At 50.9% G+C, this 20,327-nt stretch overlaps 4 protein-coding genes across 4 annotated transcripts; 2 read left to right on the top strand and 2 right to left on the bottom strand.

The window, feature by feature from the left end:
• Positions 1 to 2,725: 2,725 nt before the first annotated feature.
• On the bottom strand, positions 2,726 to 6,097 carry AA0111_g6729 (Xylanolytic transcriptional activator; the record flags this gene model as incomplete). The annotated part of the gene is made up of 6 exons (XM_028652983.1): positions 2,726 to 2,872; positions 2,985 to 3,804; positions 3,923 to 4,235; positions 4,297 to 5,484; positions 5,651 to 5,666; positions 5,723 to 6,097. 6 exons carry the CDS (start codon positions 6,095 to 6,097, stop codon positions 2,726 to 2,728), a joined length of 2,859 nt encoding a protein of 952 aa, XP_028505895.1.
• Positions 6,098 to 10,453: 4,356 nt separating this feature from the next.
• AA0111_g6728 (hypothetical protein) lies at positions 10,454 to 11,958 on the top strand (the record flags this gene model as incomplete). Its single annotated transcript, XM_028652982.1, has 3 exons — positions 10,454 to 10,858; positions 10,912 to 11,799; positions 11,845 to 11,958. The coding sequence occupies 3 exons, from the start codon at positions 10,454 to 10,456 to the stop codon at positions 11,956 to 11,958; spliced, it is 1,407 nt and encodes a 468-aa protein (XP_028505717.1).
• A 972-nt stretch (positions 11,959 to 12,930) lies between these two features.
• Positions 12,931 to 13,687, top strand: AA0111_g6727 (hypothetical protein; the record flags this gene model as incomplete). The annotated part of the gene is made up of 2 exons (XM_028652981.1): positions 12,931 to 13,011; positions 13,064 to 13,687. The coding sequence occupies 2 exons, from the start codon at positions 12,931 to 12,933 to the stop codon at positions 13,685 to 13,687; spliced, it is 705 nt and encodes a 234-aa protein (XP_028505730.1).
• Positions 13,688 to 14,260: 573 nt separating this feature from the next.
• AA0111_g6726 (hypothetical protein) lies at positions 14,261 to 19,966 on the bottom strand (the record flags this gene model as incomplete). Its single annotated transcript, XM_028652980.1, has 5 exons — positions 14,261 to 17,195; positions 17,248 to 19,339; positions 19,386 to 19,528; positions 19,578 to 19,767; positions 19,849 to 19,966. The coding sequence occupies 5 exons, from the start codon at positions 19,964 to 19,966 to the stop codon at positions 14,261 to 14,263; spliced, it is 5,478 nt and encodes a 1,825-aa protein (XP_028505716.1).
• Between the last annotated feature and the right edge of the window lie 361 nt (positions 19,967 to 20,327).

Below are 20,327 nucleotides of genomic sequence, written 5' to 3'. Positions count from 1 at the left end.
CCAGTAATCCTTTGCTAGCTCACTGCGTTCCGAGTTTTTGGAATCCACGTTAATTGTCCAACGTCACCACACGGCAGACGCATGGCCTGCAGAGCGCGTGCCACGCGCTTTGACACTGTCTCAGTATTCTCCGCATGCGAACTCATACGGCAGTGTACGGTGCGGCGTGTGGGGTCTTTTTGCCCGATGCACGCCTTCTCCTTTCTTTTCATCTAAAGAAATGAGCCCCTTAGTATGTTGAAGCTTTCAAAGAAGCCCTAAAATGTGGAGAAGCGTGTCGAGAGTATGGCGCTTGCCTAGGCCACATGGCGCAGACGTGGAGATGGAATGGCTAGATTGATCCGGTATTGCACAAAACACTACCGTGCAGGACTGCGGTGTCACCATGAATTTCCTTGTCCTGGGTTCGTCATTCCCTTCGCACTGGGTCATGCACAGATGTAGCGGAGAGTAGGGAGAGATTCCGGCTCAGGTGTGCCAATGATGCAGAAGCTTGCAGCTTGCGTCTCGTATAATTCTTCTTTCAGAGTTGTAAAGTTGAGGGCATTCACAACTTTTGAATAACGGTGCTAAGACAAGTCATACACTGTTGTCTGCACAAGCTTCAGAGTCCTTGCGACAATAAGTCATGGGCGTACAACCTATCGTTCTTGATATGCACCTTGAGCTTCGGAGTTTTGTCATTACCTGCAAGAAGGCCTGGTGGGCCTATGACAAGTGGTTGACTTTATATTACTAATGTGGGTTGCTGCAAGCCTGAAGCTTTACAAGAAATGTCCTCATCGCATGCAAGGGCTCAAGCAGGAGGGCTCTTCTGGAGGTGCGGGCGGTCGCTGATCCGTAGCGGTCGCTGATCCGTAAAGTCCCAGGCACTCCATACAGTTCTGGTCAAAAATGCTGCACCACCAAGGCTCAACAGATCTGGGGTACATAACAAGGCAATTCTACATGCATCTCCTCGTGTAGTGTTGGTCAGGCGGTCTCCGTGACCCATGTTTCATCGACATTTACCTACGATGGAAAAGGACACTCCTGACCAATCGAATTACAAGCCTGAAAGAGCTCGCTCCCCAACTATCATCGACAATTCTGTCCTACGTCTGGCATGTGGTGGTATTTCCATCTCCTTACTCTACTTAGTACACTTGTAGTCTCAAATGCATATATAGCACGTCCTGTACTCCTCGTTCAGACATGACCGGTTTCCGGAAATCATCGAAATCTCGCTGGTTAGGGTATTGGACTGGGAAGTGGAGATCTGGTGTGCTGACTTGAGAGACGGCCGTATGTCGCGCATTTGGCAACGGGAATGGTTACAATACATTAGGTGTCCAAATACTGGCGTTGCTTGGTACGCTCCACGCATATCCTTTTGACTTGTTGCAATATCCTTCAACTGAGCAGGGTCAGCTCGAATTTCCTAATATATGCTTGGAGTAACAGCTTAATTGCTCAGATCTACGATGTGCTCCAGTTGTGAGTCCGCAGTAGGCATGCTCCGGTGAAGTGCTGTCATTCAAGGGCTCCCATCCTCATTAATCGACACGCCACCATTACAGGCATCGCATCTCACCATGAATGGCTAGCAGATTGTGCGGCACGGCCGTCAGCACAACATGCGCCAGGCACGCGCGACCCACATGCCGGTTTGATCACTCCGTCTCGAGTACAGAGCTATGTGTTGTATTCTGAGGTAGCAGTCGCTCTCTGGTCCTTGGTTCAGTCAAAGATCTAACGAAGGAAGCTTAGAGCTCGGTAACCGCAGGGGTGTACTCTTGAAACATCAACCCTGGCTATAGCACGTCAAAACAACGAGCTAGATGGGCGCCTGTCCACAGAACACGGCTATGACAAGCGGTCATGGTAGCAATGTTGACGAATTGTTGGCACGGTATAGCGCCTTCTTCCCTACTTTGATAGGACGTAATGTTATGTGGCTCTGCTTAGTTCGTACGCGTTGAACATGAAATTAGGTTGATGAATGGACGATTGCATGGGGTTGATTGAGATTGTCTGGTGCGTATGTACGCGAGGTGGAATGATCGCAGCAAGCTATTGACCAATCCACTATTCTCCACCGCGTTCTAGAAGCGAAGTCAGGAGACGAAGGCCCTTCCGAAGGTCTACAAGAGGCTAACATGGAACTTCGGAGTGACTATACCCGAGTCAACGAACGAAAGATACGCGGAGGAACTTGCGCCTTTCGAGATACGACGCGATGCATGTGAAGGGGGACGTGGAGCAAGATGGCGTGCATAAAGTTTGGTACAAGAACGCCCATCGCAACCATCGCGCGGCAAGCCCGAACACCAATATCTCAAGGGGCGAACCCATTATGTTATGACACCGATAACCAGTATACATGAGGTCATACACCACACTAATCGTGAGCGTCCAACCCAAACAGAGCTAAGTGGAAGTCACACCGCAAATGACCCGTGCGCCGGAGGAAAGGAAAGCAAAACGAACAAAGCGAAGAACAGCGCAACGTTGGGGTATCGGGTAATGCTAAAACGCACAAAGGATGAGCAAGGTGGCAGGCAAAGCTGTCTTCAAACAGACCACATGTCTCAGCCAAGTTCGAAAGAATTTTGACCGCCAAACAGCGAGTGGAAAGGGCGTATATTGCTATGTTGTCGCAAAATGCGGTGTTATGTTTCCGGGACGACTGGGGTCGATGACAGCGGCGAAGGATGCGCGAAGCGAAGCGAAGCTCAAACGAGGCTTAGAGTGCAAGCCCTGTGCCGTCGCCGCTCCAGCGGTAGAGGCTCAACATCTCGCGTCGACGCTGCTGTGCAGGTTCGGCATGTTCGTCCATGCCGCGGCCGCGCACTTGCTGCAAAGCAGAGCGCATGACTTTACGGAAATTTCGCTGTAGAATGTTTGTTAGCATGGACCCTCGTTCTTGGCATCATGCAGTCGTGCTAGGAGCAGCAAAGAATGATTACAGGACTCAAGAATGATGGATAGTTCGAGACACTTACTTGGTATTCTGTATTCAGGGTGACGATACATGCCTCATGCGCGCGTACGATAACTTCGCATGCTCGCACGATGTTTGGGCTTGCCTCTCCTTGCAGTTTGTCGGCGATGAGGAGCAGCAGAAAGCTGCCCTGCAAGAGGTAGATACCAAAAAAGAATGGCATGAAGCTCAGATCAGGATCATACTCCAGTATCTCATTCAAAGCTTCGGCGGCTGATACTGCATGGCCGGTGGCGTCGACGAAACTCTGCGACGATATCCAAAGATCGTTGTCATCGAGGAGCGAGATGGGATCCCATTTACCATTAAGCAAGATGTGAAGCGTATGCATAAGGTGTGTACCATAGGCCTCCACAATCTTAGCATGCATCAGTGACTCCTGCGCTCTAGACATCGTAGAGTTGACGGACCGGCCAGACGGTGTGCCGGGATGTGCCGGCTCGTGTTCCGCGTTGGCCTCGTTCACTGCGCGACTTCGTAGCTCTTTTAGCGATTGTCCGTAAACTACGAGCTGTTGGCTGATTTCAAGCGCGTGATGATCCCAGTCGGTCTTCGTTCCAAAGCGGGGATGGTTGCGAGCATGGTACAGGTCGGTAATTTCTCCAAGGATGGTCATCAAAGGAAGGAAAAATCCGAAAATGGAGTGTCCGGTGCACTCAAAGGCAGGCCCTCGTCTGCGAAATGTGGAATCTGAAAACGATTGAGCGGAGTCCTCGAAGAATTCGCCAGATTGCCATACGTTATCGTCAAGTGGCTGCAGAAGGCCCGAACATTCGACGTCTAATAAAGACAAAGGTCTGTTGTAGCATAACGCTAGGTGGCTGTTGAGCGATCAGCGTATGTCGAATGGTAGGCTTGGTATATGGGCAAGAACTTCGGCAGAAGTCAAGCGATATCTCTTTATGGGTTGCCACGGGTGACAAAGGTCAGATGGCTTACCGATCAACAGTGAACAGCAGCCACCATATACGTCTGCGCTCTTCTCTTTGCTCTTCTGTAAAGTCACCAGGTGTGTGTTGAGTGGTCGAATATCCTGCGCCTATATGTTCCGCGTCGAGACCTCCCGGTGCATCGGCGTCATTTGGTTCGGGAGGTGGCGTGACAGGCACTTCCTTGCCCAGCTTGAGTTCTCTAGCCAGTGACCAAGCCGCGTTCCACCAACGCAGTGATGCCGCCTTGTATTCGCTTGCCGAGATCACTATGGCCAAATGCATATAAGTCGCTATATCATCCAGGCCTCCTGGCGCACCCGCTGATGATTGCCGTGTTAGTTGGAAGAGAACGCAAAATCTTGAAGTGTGTGCGTGACTTACGTAGACCAATATCAGAATCCAGTGAAGGTATACCAAAGCCACCCATAGTAACGCCACTGACCATACCACTGCCATTGAATGCCGTAGGGCTAGCGTCGGGGCCACCTGGTGTTTGATGCACAAGGGGCTTCAAAAGACTGATAGTGAGGTTGATAAGCTTCTCCGATAACTGGCTCCGCGCCGATGGAGATGAAGACAAATATGGGGACTCGCTTGTCAGGCAGCCAATCCATAGCATACTGGCAAGCAATGCTGGACTGCACACGCGGGGGTTGTTGGTTCGGAGAAAGGATCGTTTTCGGAAGACGTAGCCTAGTACGTAAGGGGAGACTGGTTGCATAAAGGCAGTTGAAGAACTCTGGAAATAGAGTTCAAGTAAGTCGCAAGCTAATGATATCGGCATGACGTTTGCGAGATGTGGTACTAACGGCTGCAAGACAGGATATCTCAACTGTTGAGAAGGATTCTGGTGTTGTGCGCCAGGATACATGGTTGCGGAAGGCGAAGGTAGCATCCAGCCTGGAGATCCATCAACTGGAGAATGAGCCATGTAGCCCATGTTGGACGCCTCTTCATGAATCCTGAAAGTATTCGCTGGCGCTTGTGTATGTGCGCTTTGCGGGCTCATCATGCTGTAGGGGCTGTCAGAGTATTCGATTCCATGACCATGGGAGGGTAAGACAGGATGCATTCCAGGCTGCATCATCTGGAGTGGTGACTGGTAGGTAAGATTCCGGTGATACTCTTCCATGGACGTGTACTCAGGCATGGGGTTGTGCATGGGTAGTCCTTGAGTCTGAATCCGGGGTGGCTGCATAGGATGTATAGATTGCATGCTTTCATTCATATGATGATGCATCTCAGCTTCTGGCATACTGTCAATTGCGCTCATGCTCATCGTCCTGTTCTGGTAGATTGGGGCGGCGTCCATCTCGGCTCTTGTTGTTGCGATACTGGCCGGCCGACCGGACGGCTCTGGAAGAGATCTTTGGCCTTCAGGAAGTTTAGGACTACCGCTATGAATAGACTCGGCAGCTTTATCCGAGGATTGTGGGGTGCTGGACTCTTCAGACTTGGGCGCGCCACTCCCCCCTGCGGCGGTCGCAGCTTGTTGCTGAGCAAGATCCTTCCGCGATGCTTTTCCGCGTTTCTTGCGCTCACGAATGTACTCGCAAGTCAATCCGAATTCTGATACAGTGTTAGCCAAGCTGTCAGGCGCGGTAGTACCTGAGTGATGAGAAGTGAACAGCAGCTCTAGCCAGATGATCCAAGAGCCTCTAGCGCACGTTACAAAAGTGACTTTTGGTGATTTGACTAGATGGCTATCATCTCGGTTCAATCGTGGCCGACGTACCTATACAATGCGCACACTGCTCAGCTTATTAGCATGCTTGTTCACGAGGTGCAAGTCTGCGTGAAGACTTACAGATTGTCTACCATCGCACTTGGTTCGTAACTGGTTACACTGATCACAAGCCCGACTGATCCTACGTCGTACGGGTCCAGATGTTGAGTTACCTCGTCCTGATCGTTCGTGGAGCATCTCTCGCTGGTGTCGAGGCGCTATTGGACCGCTGGCGTACGGCAATCGATGAGGCTTGACAATGGCTTTACCGTTTGGTAATACATGCCGATTTTGGTGGAACTGTAGACCTGCGTATTGTGATGTATGCGCGAGGGTGTCGAGTGGAGACTGTGCCATATGCTGGGCGGCAAGATGATGATGTTGATGTTCGACCATGTTCGGGGCGGGGAGGTGGCTGAACGCCGAGGGGTATTGATGGAGATTCGTGGAAAGCATAACTGCGCTCTAGCGTCCGTCTCCACCACAATTCCACCACTCGAGGGCAGATCTTGAAGTGTCAATGACGGGAGGAGCAACAATGCAGTCGGAGTTGAGATTGTTCAACGGGTGGCGAAAGGCGAAGAGCTGGCAACAAGGCTGAGAGGTGTCAGCACAGGACTGGGTTCCAAGGTTATGTCGTCGAGGGACGTCAAAAAAAAGATATGCAGGTCAGTTGTCCACACGCCGTCTTTTGACCACTGCTGTGCGCCTGGGGTACCATATAGCACTCGGTCGCTACTGTCTCCGCCTTACCGCTGGATCTTAGTGGACGCAGTGGGGTATAATACAGAACTGTCCAGTGCCTGGAGGTGCAGGGTGAGAATACCGAATCGGCATGGGCAGACAGGTCCTTTCTCCGGGACCAGCTGCAACGTGCGTCAGAGACGTCTCTGGCCACATGCTGCAAACGAGATGGGCAGCAGGGCACGCAGGTTCGTGCGTGGGTGCGTCCAGGAGTCTGAGATGGTCAACTCGCCTTCCGTTCTCCCATCTCCAGTTTGAGCAATTCACCCCTGCACGACCAGGATCTGGCTGCACACCAACATTCCACGTTGAGCACAGTCCACGAAAGCCGCTGGATCTTCGTTGCCGCGGGCTCGAACGGATACATCCCAGAATTTTCGCTGCAGGTTAGACTCGCAATCAAAAGCCATATTGGTTGATCGGTGCCATCCCGACCCTATATGCGGCGTCTTAAGAAAAGCGGCGTACCGATGCCGGCTCAACAAGTACCTTGGGGTACCTGCCCGTGCTCAGGACCCACCTACTACCACACCTTCGCCCGTTTCCCGTTGCTGAGCGATCAGAACAAGGTGCCAGGTTGTGATTGGCGACCGCAGCCCGTGTTGCAGTGCGTCCGTTAGCAGACGAGCCGCTGACAGCACGGGACCTGGCAGTCTCCGCCATCGCCCAGATTCTTTTCGACGCGACCACCACGGGCCAGCCATTCCTTAGTCGCAGCCCGAGTACCCTGACAACCAGCGCTACCCGCCATGCTGCCGGTCATCTGCACCCCAGCGAATTATCATCCATTTGTCGCAGCCTGCGCTGATCGCTCACATCCCTTTCATGTACACACACCTGTCATGGTACATATATGATGTTAAGTAAGAGGTTGAAGAGGGATTCTGGCCGCTCCCAAATGTTCTCTCTTCTGCTCGATTACTCAACGAGAACGAGCATAAAAAAAGACCGTCCCCTAAGCAACTCGCTTACGCTGACGCTGAAGACCTAGACGATTTTCGTATGACAGTCTATTCTCATATCCACTTCGGTAATGCACGTTATGTGCTGCTCCATGACCATGGACAATCCAGGTTCGCCACCTGCAGTGGCAGATGTATGTATGCCAAGCCGAAGCACGAATTGACCTGGTGTGCACAAATTCTCGTCTATAACACGTTGTTTTATGACATCAAGTGCGGGATTACCTGGCCTGCACAACGGTTATTCGAAGCGAGTGGCGCGACTGATGCTAACGAGCTCACGCTATGCGTCCATCTTCTCTACGGTACGGCCTGCTCCGCTCAAATCGTTAGAGCGGACATTCATAGTTTGGTAACGAAGGCGTTTCGCTTCAGCAAGGCTGAGTAGAAAGTCATTAGCTCCTTGGATAGCTGCCTGCAGGGTGCCTTGTGACTACACTTCTAGCTGACGGATCTCCACAGTTGACACTGGGCGACAACGCCGTGGAACTAGCGATGGCACCGCGTCTTGACCGTGTACTCTTGTATGTGGTGGCTTAGAAGTGCTCTGTCGAGAACACTGCTCGCATTCACAACAGCAACGTTCCGCACTCCGTGATGTGTGTGCAGAATCGCAGTCTTAGGTCGCGAGGAGTATCTCAGTAACGGTTTATGTTAATTGAAGCTACTGTTAACAGAACGGTCCTGAAACAAACAGCCCTAGATATAGGAGTAAAACTAAATGAGTGCGTTGAAACTATGCTCGTTGTCTTTTCTGTTACAAGATAGATGCCCTACTGGTCTTGACAAGCAAAGAACGTTGATAAGAACAACTCAAACGTTCTGTCAAAGCTATCGCTCAAGGGACCACCTCAGAGTACTGTAGGCCAGAACATGATACCAGACCCGGGGTTTTGGCAGAACGAGGGCCGAGAAGCCTGTTCTACGCCGGTTCGAAAACGGCTGCAAATCTCCGCAATATTAATAGAAGTAACGCGACCGGTCCAAGTCGTTCATAATACGGTAAGCTCTTCGCGTATTTCGAATGTCTGGCAACATCTTATCAGAAGCCGATATAGATATCGCGTATTCCTCTAATTCAAGCAGCCCAGTCAAGCGGCCGGTGTTGGACCGTGACGAAGGCTTATTTGCCTTCGTTTCTGACCACTTTTGCTATTGCTGTATCAAAGTCTCCCAGTCGTACTTGTTGGTTAGGCATCTACAGCAATGACCTGTGAAAAGGCGTGAGGGAAGCAGAGAATCTAGCAGTATTTCGAGCGCTTCAGGATGTTCAAGACGCATTTCCGTGCTAGAGCGCCTCGAATACATTATCTCGGGCTCATATTAATCGTATTTCGTAGTAAATTCATATACCTACCTGTACGCTGCCTGATAGACATGAGAGGCTTTGATACGGCCGCAAAACTGCGTAAGAACAGCTTCTCCAAATCGCGATATCTTTGCTGCTGCCCAGTCGTTCGAAATGATGAACTCAGCCTAGTGGGTCTGATGCTGGCGACCTAGAAGTGAGTCGATGAAGCCAATATCTTTACGCATATTCCAGTTCTCTTATCATAGCACCGTGTCAATAATAGTGAAGGGTTTCTAGAGGCAACATGTATGATGGTAAGCTAGGAGAAGCCAGCGAAGAGGTCTGTCAAGTTCTCTTCAGCAGGGGCACATGCCCTAGGATCGAGAGACCAGACCAAACTCTGCAAGAGGTACCCCTAGCCCAACATAAGCGCCTCGACTGTTCTGGGCTGTTTTTTATCTGCAGACTGGAATCAAAAGAGTGAAATACGCAAGGCATTACGGCCCCACTGCTCCGACCTAGGCTGATTTTGGTGATTTCTAGTTATTGCGCGTGCAGCTTTTTGACGACAACGCCGCATGCACCGCGTGGACTTTATTGATGAGCGCAAGCGAGGACCGTTCATGCCGCCAAGCTGTGCGCCGTAACTAGAGCTATGTATAACAGTCGATCCTGTGCAGTGCAGGCTGACGATCGAGGTCTGGTCTGAATTTGCCATTGCTGCCTTCCACTGGCTGACGGACTGAAAGCTCACGAAGCTTCCAGAAACCAGGGGCGACAAGATGGACGCCATACAACTTGCATGAACAACCTTAGTAAAACCCGTCGATTGAACGTAATCCCTTCAAAAGGTTGCAAGATAGCTGAGTGACTTCATATACAAGCCTGCTCGTCCCTCCAAAGGCTTTAGGACAGAAAAGTGATAGAAGTTAGTGTAATCAGCGTAAATGAGAGGAAAGGTCTACGAAGCGACGTCCCCAAAAGAGCCATACGGTTCTCTTTCTGACGCTCCGCTCGAGACACTGCCTGCTTGATGCGAAGCCAGCCCTATGAATATCGTTTCCAGCAAGGAGGGTGTAATCGGTACACCTGCCAGATTCTTGTACCTGGTCTCTTAACACTGCGCATGTGGGCCCCGTACGATCTGGCTGTGTGGATGAATTGGCAATGCCGCACATCTTGCTCGCCATCTTGTTCATGGATGGAGGGGGCGTTGATCAGTACCATCATTTCATGGTTGGTGGCTTGCGGCGCGGGTGTTTGGCTTTCGTACATAATAGCAGCATGTCAGTGAGGCAATCAGAAAAGGCCCGAATCCACACTATCAGCACTTCAGCAACTTGACTTCAGCCACGATCGTCTCCGATTAAGTGAGGGAGGAAGGCCACGTGTGCTTGTAGATTACCAAGTTTGCGGAGGATGGTACGGGCAAGTCAATGCCTACGGCGTACTAAAACACTGGAGGGGTACCAGTTGACAAGTCTTCTGTAATACTGGTACAGGAATCGCTTCTTCATTATTTATTAAAAACCGCGTTATCTCGATAACAGTCGTCAGAGAGCTCACTGATATCTATTGAAGGCGGGTATGGGAGTCCGTTTTTCGGCGCAAGCTGTGAATGTCCTCCACTAAAGTGGGACGTGCATGAGCTAGTGTTAGCCTGTCATACGTCATCTCCGATGTTACTGCGGGCAAAGCCTCAACTCAAAATTAACTGCTCACAAGACGCCACTGGATCAACACTGGTCATTGCTCACAGTGTATCTTCATCTCAATTTATCCAAATAACTTTCGTACCAAGAACACGCCACCGCCATGTCGCTGGAAAAGATTACGACCATCTCTCCCATTACGAACAAGCCAGTTCTCACACGCAATGGCCTCTCAGATGCAGATCTCCAATCTTTACCTGAGACAGCCGTAGCTGCGTTCGAGTCCTATCGTCGCACATCCCTCACTGAGAGGCAGGACATTGTCAAGAAAGCCCTGAAGCTTCTCAATGATCGCCAGGATGTGCTGGGAAAGGAAATTACTGAGCAGATGGGCCGCCCCATTGCGTATACCGCGAAGGAAGTTACGACTGCAGTTATGCGCGGCGAGTATCTACTCAAGATCAGTGAAGATACGCTCAAAGACACTCCAGGCGAGGCGGAAAAAGGCTTCAAGCGTTACATCAAGAAAGTTCCGCTTGGGCCGGTACTGATCTTGTTCCCGTGGAATGTGCGTGTGGCGACAGCCTCTGATTGCTCCGCACATGCTGACTTTACCTGCAGTACCCGTATCTAACCCTCATCAACTCGCTAGTACCTGCCCTACTTGCCGGTAATTCGGTCATCCTGAAGCCTTCCCCACAAACGCCGACCAGTGCCGAGCAGATCCAGCAGATCTTCAAAGAAGCTGGTTTACCAGACGGTGTGCTTCAAATCTTTCACAGCGGATCCATTACCCAGATCGAGGCAATTGCGCGCTCACCCAAGATCCAGCTGGTTTGCTTCACCGGTTCAGTAGCCAACGGCCTTGCGGTTCAGCAGGCTGCAAATGATCGTGTACCACTTCGAGTAGGTCTTGAACTTGGAGGCAAGGATCCTGCATATGTGCGTTCCGACGTTGATGTCAAGTGGGCTGCCGAAGAGCTTGTAGACGGCGCTGTCTTTAACTCAGGTCAGAGTTGCTGCAGTGTCGAGAGGGTATATGTGGACGAGAAAATTCATGACGAATTTGTATCAGCACTTCAGGATGTACTCAGTGGGTACAAACTCGGCGACCCATTCGACAAGAGCACGCATGTCGGTCCGGTCGTCTCAAAGCGTTCGGCAGAAACCATTCAGGCGCACATCAAGGACGCTCTGGAGAAGGGTGCCAAGAACGCTACTCCAGACAATGCCACATTCAAGAACCCACCTGCAGATGGCAACTACGTCGCTCCGACGCTTCTGACGGATGTCACGCATGATATGACTGTGATGACAGAGGAGACATTCGGTCCCGTGATCCCAGTCATGAAGGTCAAGGGCGACGCAGAGGCAGTTAAGCTGATGAACGACAGCCAATTTGGACTGACAGCCAGCATCTGGACCAAGGACGTGAACAAAGGTCACGAGCTCGCCGACGACGTCGAGGCTGGTACAGTCTTTGTGAACCGATGCGACTACCCCGCACCAGTAAGTCGCCCTGGTTCCAGTTGAATATTTAACTGACGCGTTTAGGATCTGGCGTGGGTCGGTTGGAAGGACTCTGGAAGAGGCCAAACGTTAAGCAGATTCGGCTTCGATCAATTCGTCAAGCTCAAGAGCTACCACGTCAAGGACTACCCGAAATAGAAGGTACCATATGGAAAGCGGAGGCTTCACGAACGAGTGGTCGTCCTTCTCTCCTCCAGGACGTTCCAGTACCTGCTAGAGACATGTCACCCAATTCGATGCATCTTCCGTCTTGAGTACAATGTCGCATCGTCAGATCTAAGAAAAGTGCATCAGTGACAAAATCGAGATCATTGAAATCATGGTTACACGATTATTACGTGGTGTTATCAATTTATGGTCAACGCGTATTGTGGGGTTACCCCAAAGACATGTTCAGGTATCGTCGCCTTATCACAGATCCATCTACCAGAGCCCACTAGCACCTTTTCAAGCATCATCACGCATCGACTCGCATAGGACTGAAGTCAAAAGCAAGGCAGAATGGCAGTCGAATGCACGCCTCTTCTTTTGTGACCTGACGAAGCATGAGGCTTAGCATCACAAAAGGTACCACAAACCGAGATGCTGGCGACCAGCTAAACAATCACAGCCTCCAGACTTTGATTTTAGCCATAGTGGATCTGCTTGCTTTCAAAACATCCTCTCAAAATTCTTGAGACCGTTCTTTGTTCGAATGTTTGAAAACTATAAGGTTTGGAGCACGGAACGGCTCCTTACATTCCGCAGCCACGATTCCCACTCGCCCATCCCCATCCTAAGCAAAGGAATGTCAGATCGGGACAATGACTGCAGACCGCAAGGAGCGATCCAGCGCCACATGATGAGCTAAGTAAGTAGATCTCTGGCTCAGTTCTCAAAGATCTTCGTCCATATCCATACAGTCTCCTCTGATGTCGCTCTTCGGGTAGATCCTCATGATCTCCTCCGATCTTGGTCCCTTCTCGTCTGTGGTTATCTCTACTGGCCATTCTAGCGTGGTATCCACGTCCTTCACAAATTGAATTTAGTCGCTGCCGTCTTTCTTAGATTTGTACATGTATCCCATTGCCTATTAAGTCCAGCATCACACATACGCACCGCCAACATAAGATGGCTTTCAAGATATTCGTGATGCGATTTCGACGGTATTTGATCTGCGACAAAGATAGCCCAAAGCCCGGCCTGAACATTGTACGTACCACGGCCACTCTCAATCTAACATGCGCGCTGACAGATGTCAAAGGGTAGTCCGACCGACGTACGGGTGATCGATGTTTCAGACTCTCTCCCTGGCCTCACAGACGCTCAACGTAAGCAGATTAGAGAAGAAGCGTCCAGCGGTGCCCTCCGCTTGCAAAGCATGGAACCTCAACCACTCACATCTCCTCCTTCATCCAAGCACTCGGACACGCGCCATCCATCTGTCCCCAACAACACACTTGGAAGCCTTTCCTCCAATACAGAAACAATTTCGCACCATTCTTTCGCAGGCATGTCCCCTAAGGAACACGTCGTGGCGCCTCTCAATACCGCTCCTAAAAGTCTATCCAGCAATGTTTCAGCATCACGGCGCCGCAAAAGAAAAGACTACAGTCCAACAGCGACACGTATGAAAAGTACGTGGAGTAGTGTTCGGCCATACAGCAGCGAGTCTAGCGGCGAAGACGAGATCTCCCGGTCCTCCCATTCTAATGCAATGGGCATCGAGCTCAAGAAGCTTGGCACGGAGTCTCCACATGCGCTGAATATAGACAAGGGTGATCATGTTCAGGATAGTGCTCATGATGCGAAAGAGGAAGAAAGCATGGTTACGGGACACGCTGCTGTCAGGCGACCCGATGATCATGTACGTGTGGAGCACGATTGACAATACCGAGGTAAACAACTTGACTGTAAGGGAGAAGATACCGCTCGTCACCTTTTAGATGTTGGGAAGGCAGTAGACAGGTGTTGCCGAGCGTGAAGCACCCATAAGAGAATGTTAAAAGCGAACGAAGAATGCAACGATTTTGGTCGAATGCATTTGTTTGCAGATTATAATCGAAAATAGAATACGTACTGTATTAAATGTTTTTTGAGCTACGTCACAGAAGTTCAGAAGGAGGTATATTTTCAAAAAATATGTTGTCGTAGATTTCAATTATCCGGATTCGACATGCTAAAGATTCCCGCAAAAGCCATGAGCCTTGCGATGACATGAAATGAGAAACGCCAAATACACTGTATGGCAGTACCATATGCTGAGGGGTATCGATGATATGCCTTTGCCTCCGAACGCCGATTTCATGCTTAATAGTTGGGAAAAAGTACCAAGCCTCCGCTTCACATGACGTACGCGACGAATAGTGCTCGTGTGCTAGTTATCATCACACGGGCGTAGGACTTCCGTGCCAGGTGTATTTTCTCGCCGTCAAACTCGGTGGCTGAGCGGTCAGGGCTTCTAGTCTGAGTCGCCATCGCCATCCGGTGTCCTAGAATTACGCTTCTTTTTCGATCCAGAAAGCCTTCCCCTTGCCTTCTTTGGTGTATTGCCTAGGCTCACATTGCTCTTCCTCTTCCTGCCGCGACCGCTCGTAGGTAACGGCGTGCCGTCCTCACCGTTTTCATTCGGCGTCTCGTACCCTCCACCAAGTGCATCGTCTCCTTCGGCATCAATGAAGGTCTCACGATCTACGTCCAGCAAATCTGCAAAGTCGTAGCACTGTTTCACCATGCTCTCGCGGCTATCAAGCGCGCGCATGATCGTTTCGAAGCGTTCCCAAATTTCCTTGCCGGTAACGAGATTGTTCCGATGCGCAGGTTTGGCGTAATCTTTTTGCGAGATGGGTGCGTTACTCTTGACGGAGTAGCATCGTCGAACAAAAGTGCGGGTCTCCCATACCATCTGCAGGATCATACAAGCTGTGGTAACCTGGCGAAGTCTGCTATTGTCAATTGCTGGAGGAACAAGTCGAGGCGCTGTCGATATCCCAGCTGGTAGCATGGGTGACATCGGGCTTATACCACGAGCTTCTAGCATTTGTTGTTGGAACATGTCTTGAGGCAAAGGTTGCGCCACATCCATATATTGCTTTGGAAGTTCGTCCGCGATGACAACTCCGATAGCGGGCCCTGTCGTGTTGAGGACCATGGCTTCAACTGCATTGAGGAACACAGCAAGCTCTTCTTGATGGGGAAAGTCGAGCAAGGCGAGGTTTTCCAAGCAGAAGCGAGCATACAAGACGGGCTCAGGTACGGCACCACTGATATCCAGTTTGGCAAGGTCGAAATCAACCTGTTTACAAAAGTTGGTAATGAACTTTTTAAGACTGGCTTTTTTGCCCGTTTTCAGTGCCTCGAACAGCTTTGCAAGCTTCGGGGTGTAAGTGGCTTCGACCATGCCATGAGAATCGCTAAACATGTTCAGTTGGTACTTGAAAGCCATGTGTATAGCCTGCATGTACTCCTTTTCCAGGTACGACTCTTGCTTCTCGTGTATGCGCCTGTGCTCATCCGCTGCAACTCGAGCCAAGTTTGGGTTCGGTGAGGTCGCCAGGGCGACAAGCGCAGCACCGCATTCCTTCGGGTGGACAAGACCTTGCCGACTGATACTGGCAATGATGTCTGTGGCAATAACAGCAGAATCGTTTTTGTTTTCCAACGCAGCTTTCACAAAGTATTCCAGGAACTTCTGCGCCAGATGCAACGTGGCATGGTCGTTTCCTGTAGCGGTAAAGGATGTTTCCAAGCGTGCAGAACCATTGGCAGCTCCTTTGCCTGTTGCAATCTGCGCGCCGGTCTCAGAGCGCCGCTCAGCGACGGAAAAGAATTGTCTAAAGAAAGACAATGCAATATACTTGAGAGAGTCATTTCCCTCGTTGACAAACACAAGCTTGACCACCTTTTCCACTTCACCACGCATAAAATGCTCTGGCGACTGCTGGCATATGCCACCCATGCTTTGCAAGGCTTGCTCGCGAAACTCTAGCTCCCAAGTCTGCATAGTGAAAGGTCGAACGGTGTCTAACAGTATAAGAGAGGGAGGGGGAGGGTTCTTCTGGTTCAACATCGGCTCCATCTGCCTCTTTATCGTTTCATTGCTACTGATGGAAGTGCGAAGCTTGGCAATGAATGATTCAGCCTGTTGGTCAAAGCTGCATACCTGGCCGAATGTGCCAAGCAATATCAGGTAGGGAAGGATGCGTTTACGATTAGCCGCTGCCTGTTCCTTAGTTGAACCTAGGAATGGCCGGAGATTTAAGATGACTGAGCAAACTGTGCCAAAGATTTTGTCAGCGTCCATACCTGGCATCTTGCTGATGGCCCACAGGCAGTGAACGACATCAAGAAGCGTCTCTCTGCTTCTGGGCCAAGCCATGGATACGCAGCTAGCCAGCTTTGGAACGTTTTTCAACAAACTTAGTCGAATCTCTTCTGCAAAAGCATGTTGAAGAGGAGGAAGTGTCGGCAGGACATGCCGGAAGATGACGACTGTCGGCCGCACAAGGGCTACGTCCTCATTGGTGCCGATAATCTTGATGTAGAGCTTTAGGTGCCGCAGATAGTCGACCGTGAACAAGGTCGGCCTGACTTTTGCGAAGACGCTGAGTGTGTTCATGACACGTGCTTGGGACTTGGTGTCTGTGCCATTCTCAGGATCAATGACTTCGTCTACCAAGTCCGCAACCAGCTGTCCACAGATCTTGAGGTTGGCAGCCGGACCCTTGGCTTCGGGTGATAGGCAGTGAACAAAGAATTTCTCGAAAGCTTCTAGGTGTGCGGAGCTTTTCTCGACAGACTCCAAGAGATCTACCATGAAGACGGCTCGCTGGGCACGATTGAGCCTGTGCTGACTGTCATCGGTCTTTTCAGCCGTTAACCATATCTCTTCGAGCACGTTGCGACCCAACTCAGAGATAGCGTTCTCATTGTCCTGCGAAGGTAGAAGTAGCGGACCAGCGATCTTCAGCCTCACCTGCTTCGAATCGGAGCGGAGGTATATCTCTTTGAGCAATTTGATAGCCTTCTTCTTGGGACCATTTGAAGGATCGGTAGTCATCTCCAAAATTTGTGGCAGAACATGTCGTTCGAGAGATGATTCCTTAGCCAGGCAGTTCGAAAGAAGCGATAGTGTCGCCTCTCGAACCATTGGTGAACTATCTCTTAGTGATGGAATCATGTTGATGATATGTTCGTCAGAGATAACCCTTGAGTCTTTGTCCAGCAGCTGTTGCAGTCCTGCTGTTCCTCTTGTGCGGAGCTTCGAGGAACTCTTGTCCCGGGCGTAAATCTGCATGTGATTGACAATCTGCGAGAGGTATCTGCACACCTGGCTTTGTAAAGTGATGACACCAGCAGCTAGCTTGCTCTGATCATCCGACACAGACTGGAATTTGCTACCAGATGGCATTAGTTGCGGAACGGTCTTGGATCGGTTGGGAAACTTACTATTTTTGAGCGAGCCACTTCGGGTCCGCAATCATGCTTTCCAAACATCGCTGAACAGCCGCGATAGCTTGAGGCCTATTGCCCTCATCTCGCTCGGGAAATGTCTTGACGACAGCCGTCAGCCACGAACTGACATAAAAGCCAGTCGCAGCTTGTAGATGCGGGTCTTCTTGAGAAGGTTGCAGATCGAGGTAGCCGACCAAAGATTCAAGAACCATGCGGTAAGGGCCATCGAATGCCAGTAAATCCACATCGTTGACCCTCTCTCTGATGTCTTCACTCAAGGCATCGCTCACGAGACGATCTAGTCCTGACGACAAATCTGACTGTGAGATATCCAGCCTTTGCCTCATCTTTTTAAGTTGATCTCTAAAGTCGATAACGCCGCATCCGATCGTCGCCATGGTTGTGAGCGCCATGTCTTTGTCCACTACAGAGTGCTTGGTCCCCTGATCATCCACGAGTATGGTTCGCATACGGACTAAGAACATCTGTAAGAGAACAACAGCAGCTGGCCATTGGGGAGAACCAAGGACGTTACAGAAGTCATCTATGAACAAGTCCAGAAGATTGCGAAATGGTTTGTCGCCCGATTTAGAAGTGTTCGATGCTTTGTCACAAAGTTCCTTCACGATGTATGACGCTTCAGCGGCAGCCTCCGTGCTTAGTCTCTGAGCTTTTATCGCAGGCGATTCGCTTCCGTTTGCTCTTTTTGAGTTCTTGAGGGGTGCTTGACCAGGCTCGTAGTCGCTAACATCGTCCTCGGCCATGTTCGCAAGCACGTTGTCTGCCTGTGACGCAGTACGAGTGGTCGGATTTGTTGCGACAACCTGAACGAATCGCATGAACAGTGCAGATATTGTCATGATAGGAACTTCTCGAGCCGACAAAAACTGCCTCGCGCTCGCTTTCTTATCGGGCAGCTTTTCCAGGTTGCCGAGGATACCATTCACAATGGATCGTCGTTGGCCTGGATGGCGAGCGAAAATCTGGGCAAGAACATCCATAGCTTTCTGGCGGAAATGTTCAAACTTCTTGATGGTAAACACAGAGTCTCTTTCGCTTTCGCTGTTCTGCTCCACCAGTAACTCCAGCGTCAGATACTCCAAGGTGTTGAGTGCTCGGTCTGGCAGGTTGTATTTGCCGATGAGAGTAGCAAACCGGGCAAGAACAGCTCCACACAGTCGTAACACCACCTGTAACTCTTGTCTGTAAGCTGATGCCGCATTGAACAAATCTTGAGCCTCGCCAGAACGCCGTGATTGAACGATAGGAATGATGCACGAGTCCTTGATCAGCTTCGTAAGATCAATGACGGTGTCGATGATGTCCTCTCGTCGCATTCGGTAGTCGTCACGGCCCTCGATCATGGTTTCCAGCAAAAGTTTGGATGATTTTAGTGCAAACTTGGCTGTTGCGACATTCTCCACAAGCTCTGAGTTACCCTCATCCCGGGGAAAGAGTCCATTCTTGGTCGTAGACACGACAGCCGGATGCAGGAGTGATTGTATCTGCATGGCCAGATCTACGGAAAGCACGTTGAAGCGACCAAGGCCGACTACACCAGACATCTTCTCGGAAAGAGTTTCCATTGCCCGGTGCTTCAGGATGCTGAATTCGCCGTCAGAAGTCATGACTTTGGTGAAATGCAGTGAGCCGTCCAGATCATCCTTGTCTTCAGTCAAAGTTGTGACGAAAGATTCCAGCGCCTCAATCTTGCCGTCGGCAATCTCTCGTTCGTGCGGTCTCAACACCGTGACGCCGCTCTCGACTCTGTTGTCCTCCTTCTTTTGTGATAAACTTCCAACGTTGATGTTGTCAATGTACTTGTAGTCCCCGCGTGCGACTGCCTTTGGCTTTATCATGACGGCCGGGCCAGGGGGGCGTACGGGTGTGCTGCTGGGAGCGGAAGATAGAGCACTCGAGGGATATGGCAAGTCCGCGTTGTGTGCGTGGGCATGGCCGTTGGGGCTGGTGGCTGGTGGCGGTGGGGCTGCTAGGTGAGCCTGTTGTGGAGGAAGAGAAGGAGTAACAGTGTTTCGGGAAGGAGCGTGTTCTTTTCGAGGTTGTTCGGGTGGCTTGACACTCGGTGCTGTCCTGGTTAGTGGCCGCATGTTCAAGGCGACAAGGAGGCCTACCCGTGAAGGCTACATTCGTTTGTTCATAGAGCTTGCGCGCAAATGGACTCAGCCCAGATATGGCATTGGGCGTATCACCATTAGAGTTCTTGGTAGGGCTGTCTGGTGAAGGGGTCGCAAGCAGTGGCATGGGCTTGAAGTGACTGGAAACATTAGGGACGGCTTTCACCTGGGGCAGAGGCATGGACCTACTACTCTGGTAGCTTGTCGCGAAGCAGGAGGTTACGAAGCTGATTGAGGGTATCGTGTAGATGCTGGGCTGTGGACTGGCCCTCGATCTCTGCGTTCAAGATTCCCACAGCCTTCTTCGCCGCTTTCTGTTGCTCAGGGTTCAGGGTAGAGGGCGGAGTGGGAGGTTCGGCGGTTGGGAATGGAATTATTTCTGAAGATTGTTAGCCAACCTCTGCGCCAGGTGAGAGAAATGTGCTCTGGCAACGTGCGCAAGTGAAGCAGAATTACTGACCAGGCGAGAAGGGGATGATGGAGGTAAAGGGCGAATACGGAAGGGCCTCGTCCACTGTGGGAGGAGGCCTTCTGTACGGGAGCCCACCTCCGTTGCCATTATGCCAGTTGCCATTCATTGCGCTCGTCGTGGCGAGCCCTTGTGTATGCAGACAAGCACAGTGGAGATGCCGTCGTGGTGGATTGGATGGGTCGGGGCATATGGCTATGTGAGCCTATGTGCGCGCATGCTTCTCCCAAGCAACTGACCGGTCACTGCTTGATGGAGCTCCTAGTAACAAATTAGGGTGAAAGTCGTATGCGATGCGATGATCGAATGCACGTGGTGGTGCACGACATTCAGACGCGTTCTCACCGCCTACCCTTCCTGTCTTAGCTTGGCTGCAGCCGCGGAAGTCGCGATTCCCCGTAACTTTTTTCCTGTACTCCAACACCAACCTCGGAATCACCCGCCTTAAAACGACAAATCAACAAGTCGCC

Source organism: Alternaria arborescens (assembly GCF_004154835.1).
Source record: "Alternaria arborescens strain FERA 675 chromosome Unknown contig_14, whole genome shotgun sequence".
Classification (NCBI taxonomy): domain Eukaryota; kingdom Fungi; phylum Ascomycota; class Dothideomycetes; order Pleosporales; family Pleosporaceae; genus Alternaria; species Alternaria arborescens.
Note: the sequence above shows the minus strand (reverse complement) of the source record. Positions and strands in the feature narration are given on the sequence as shown.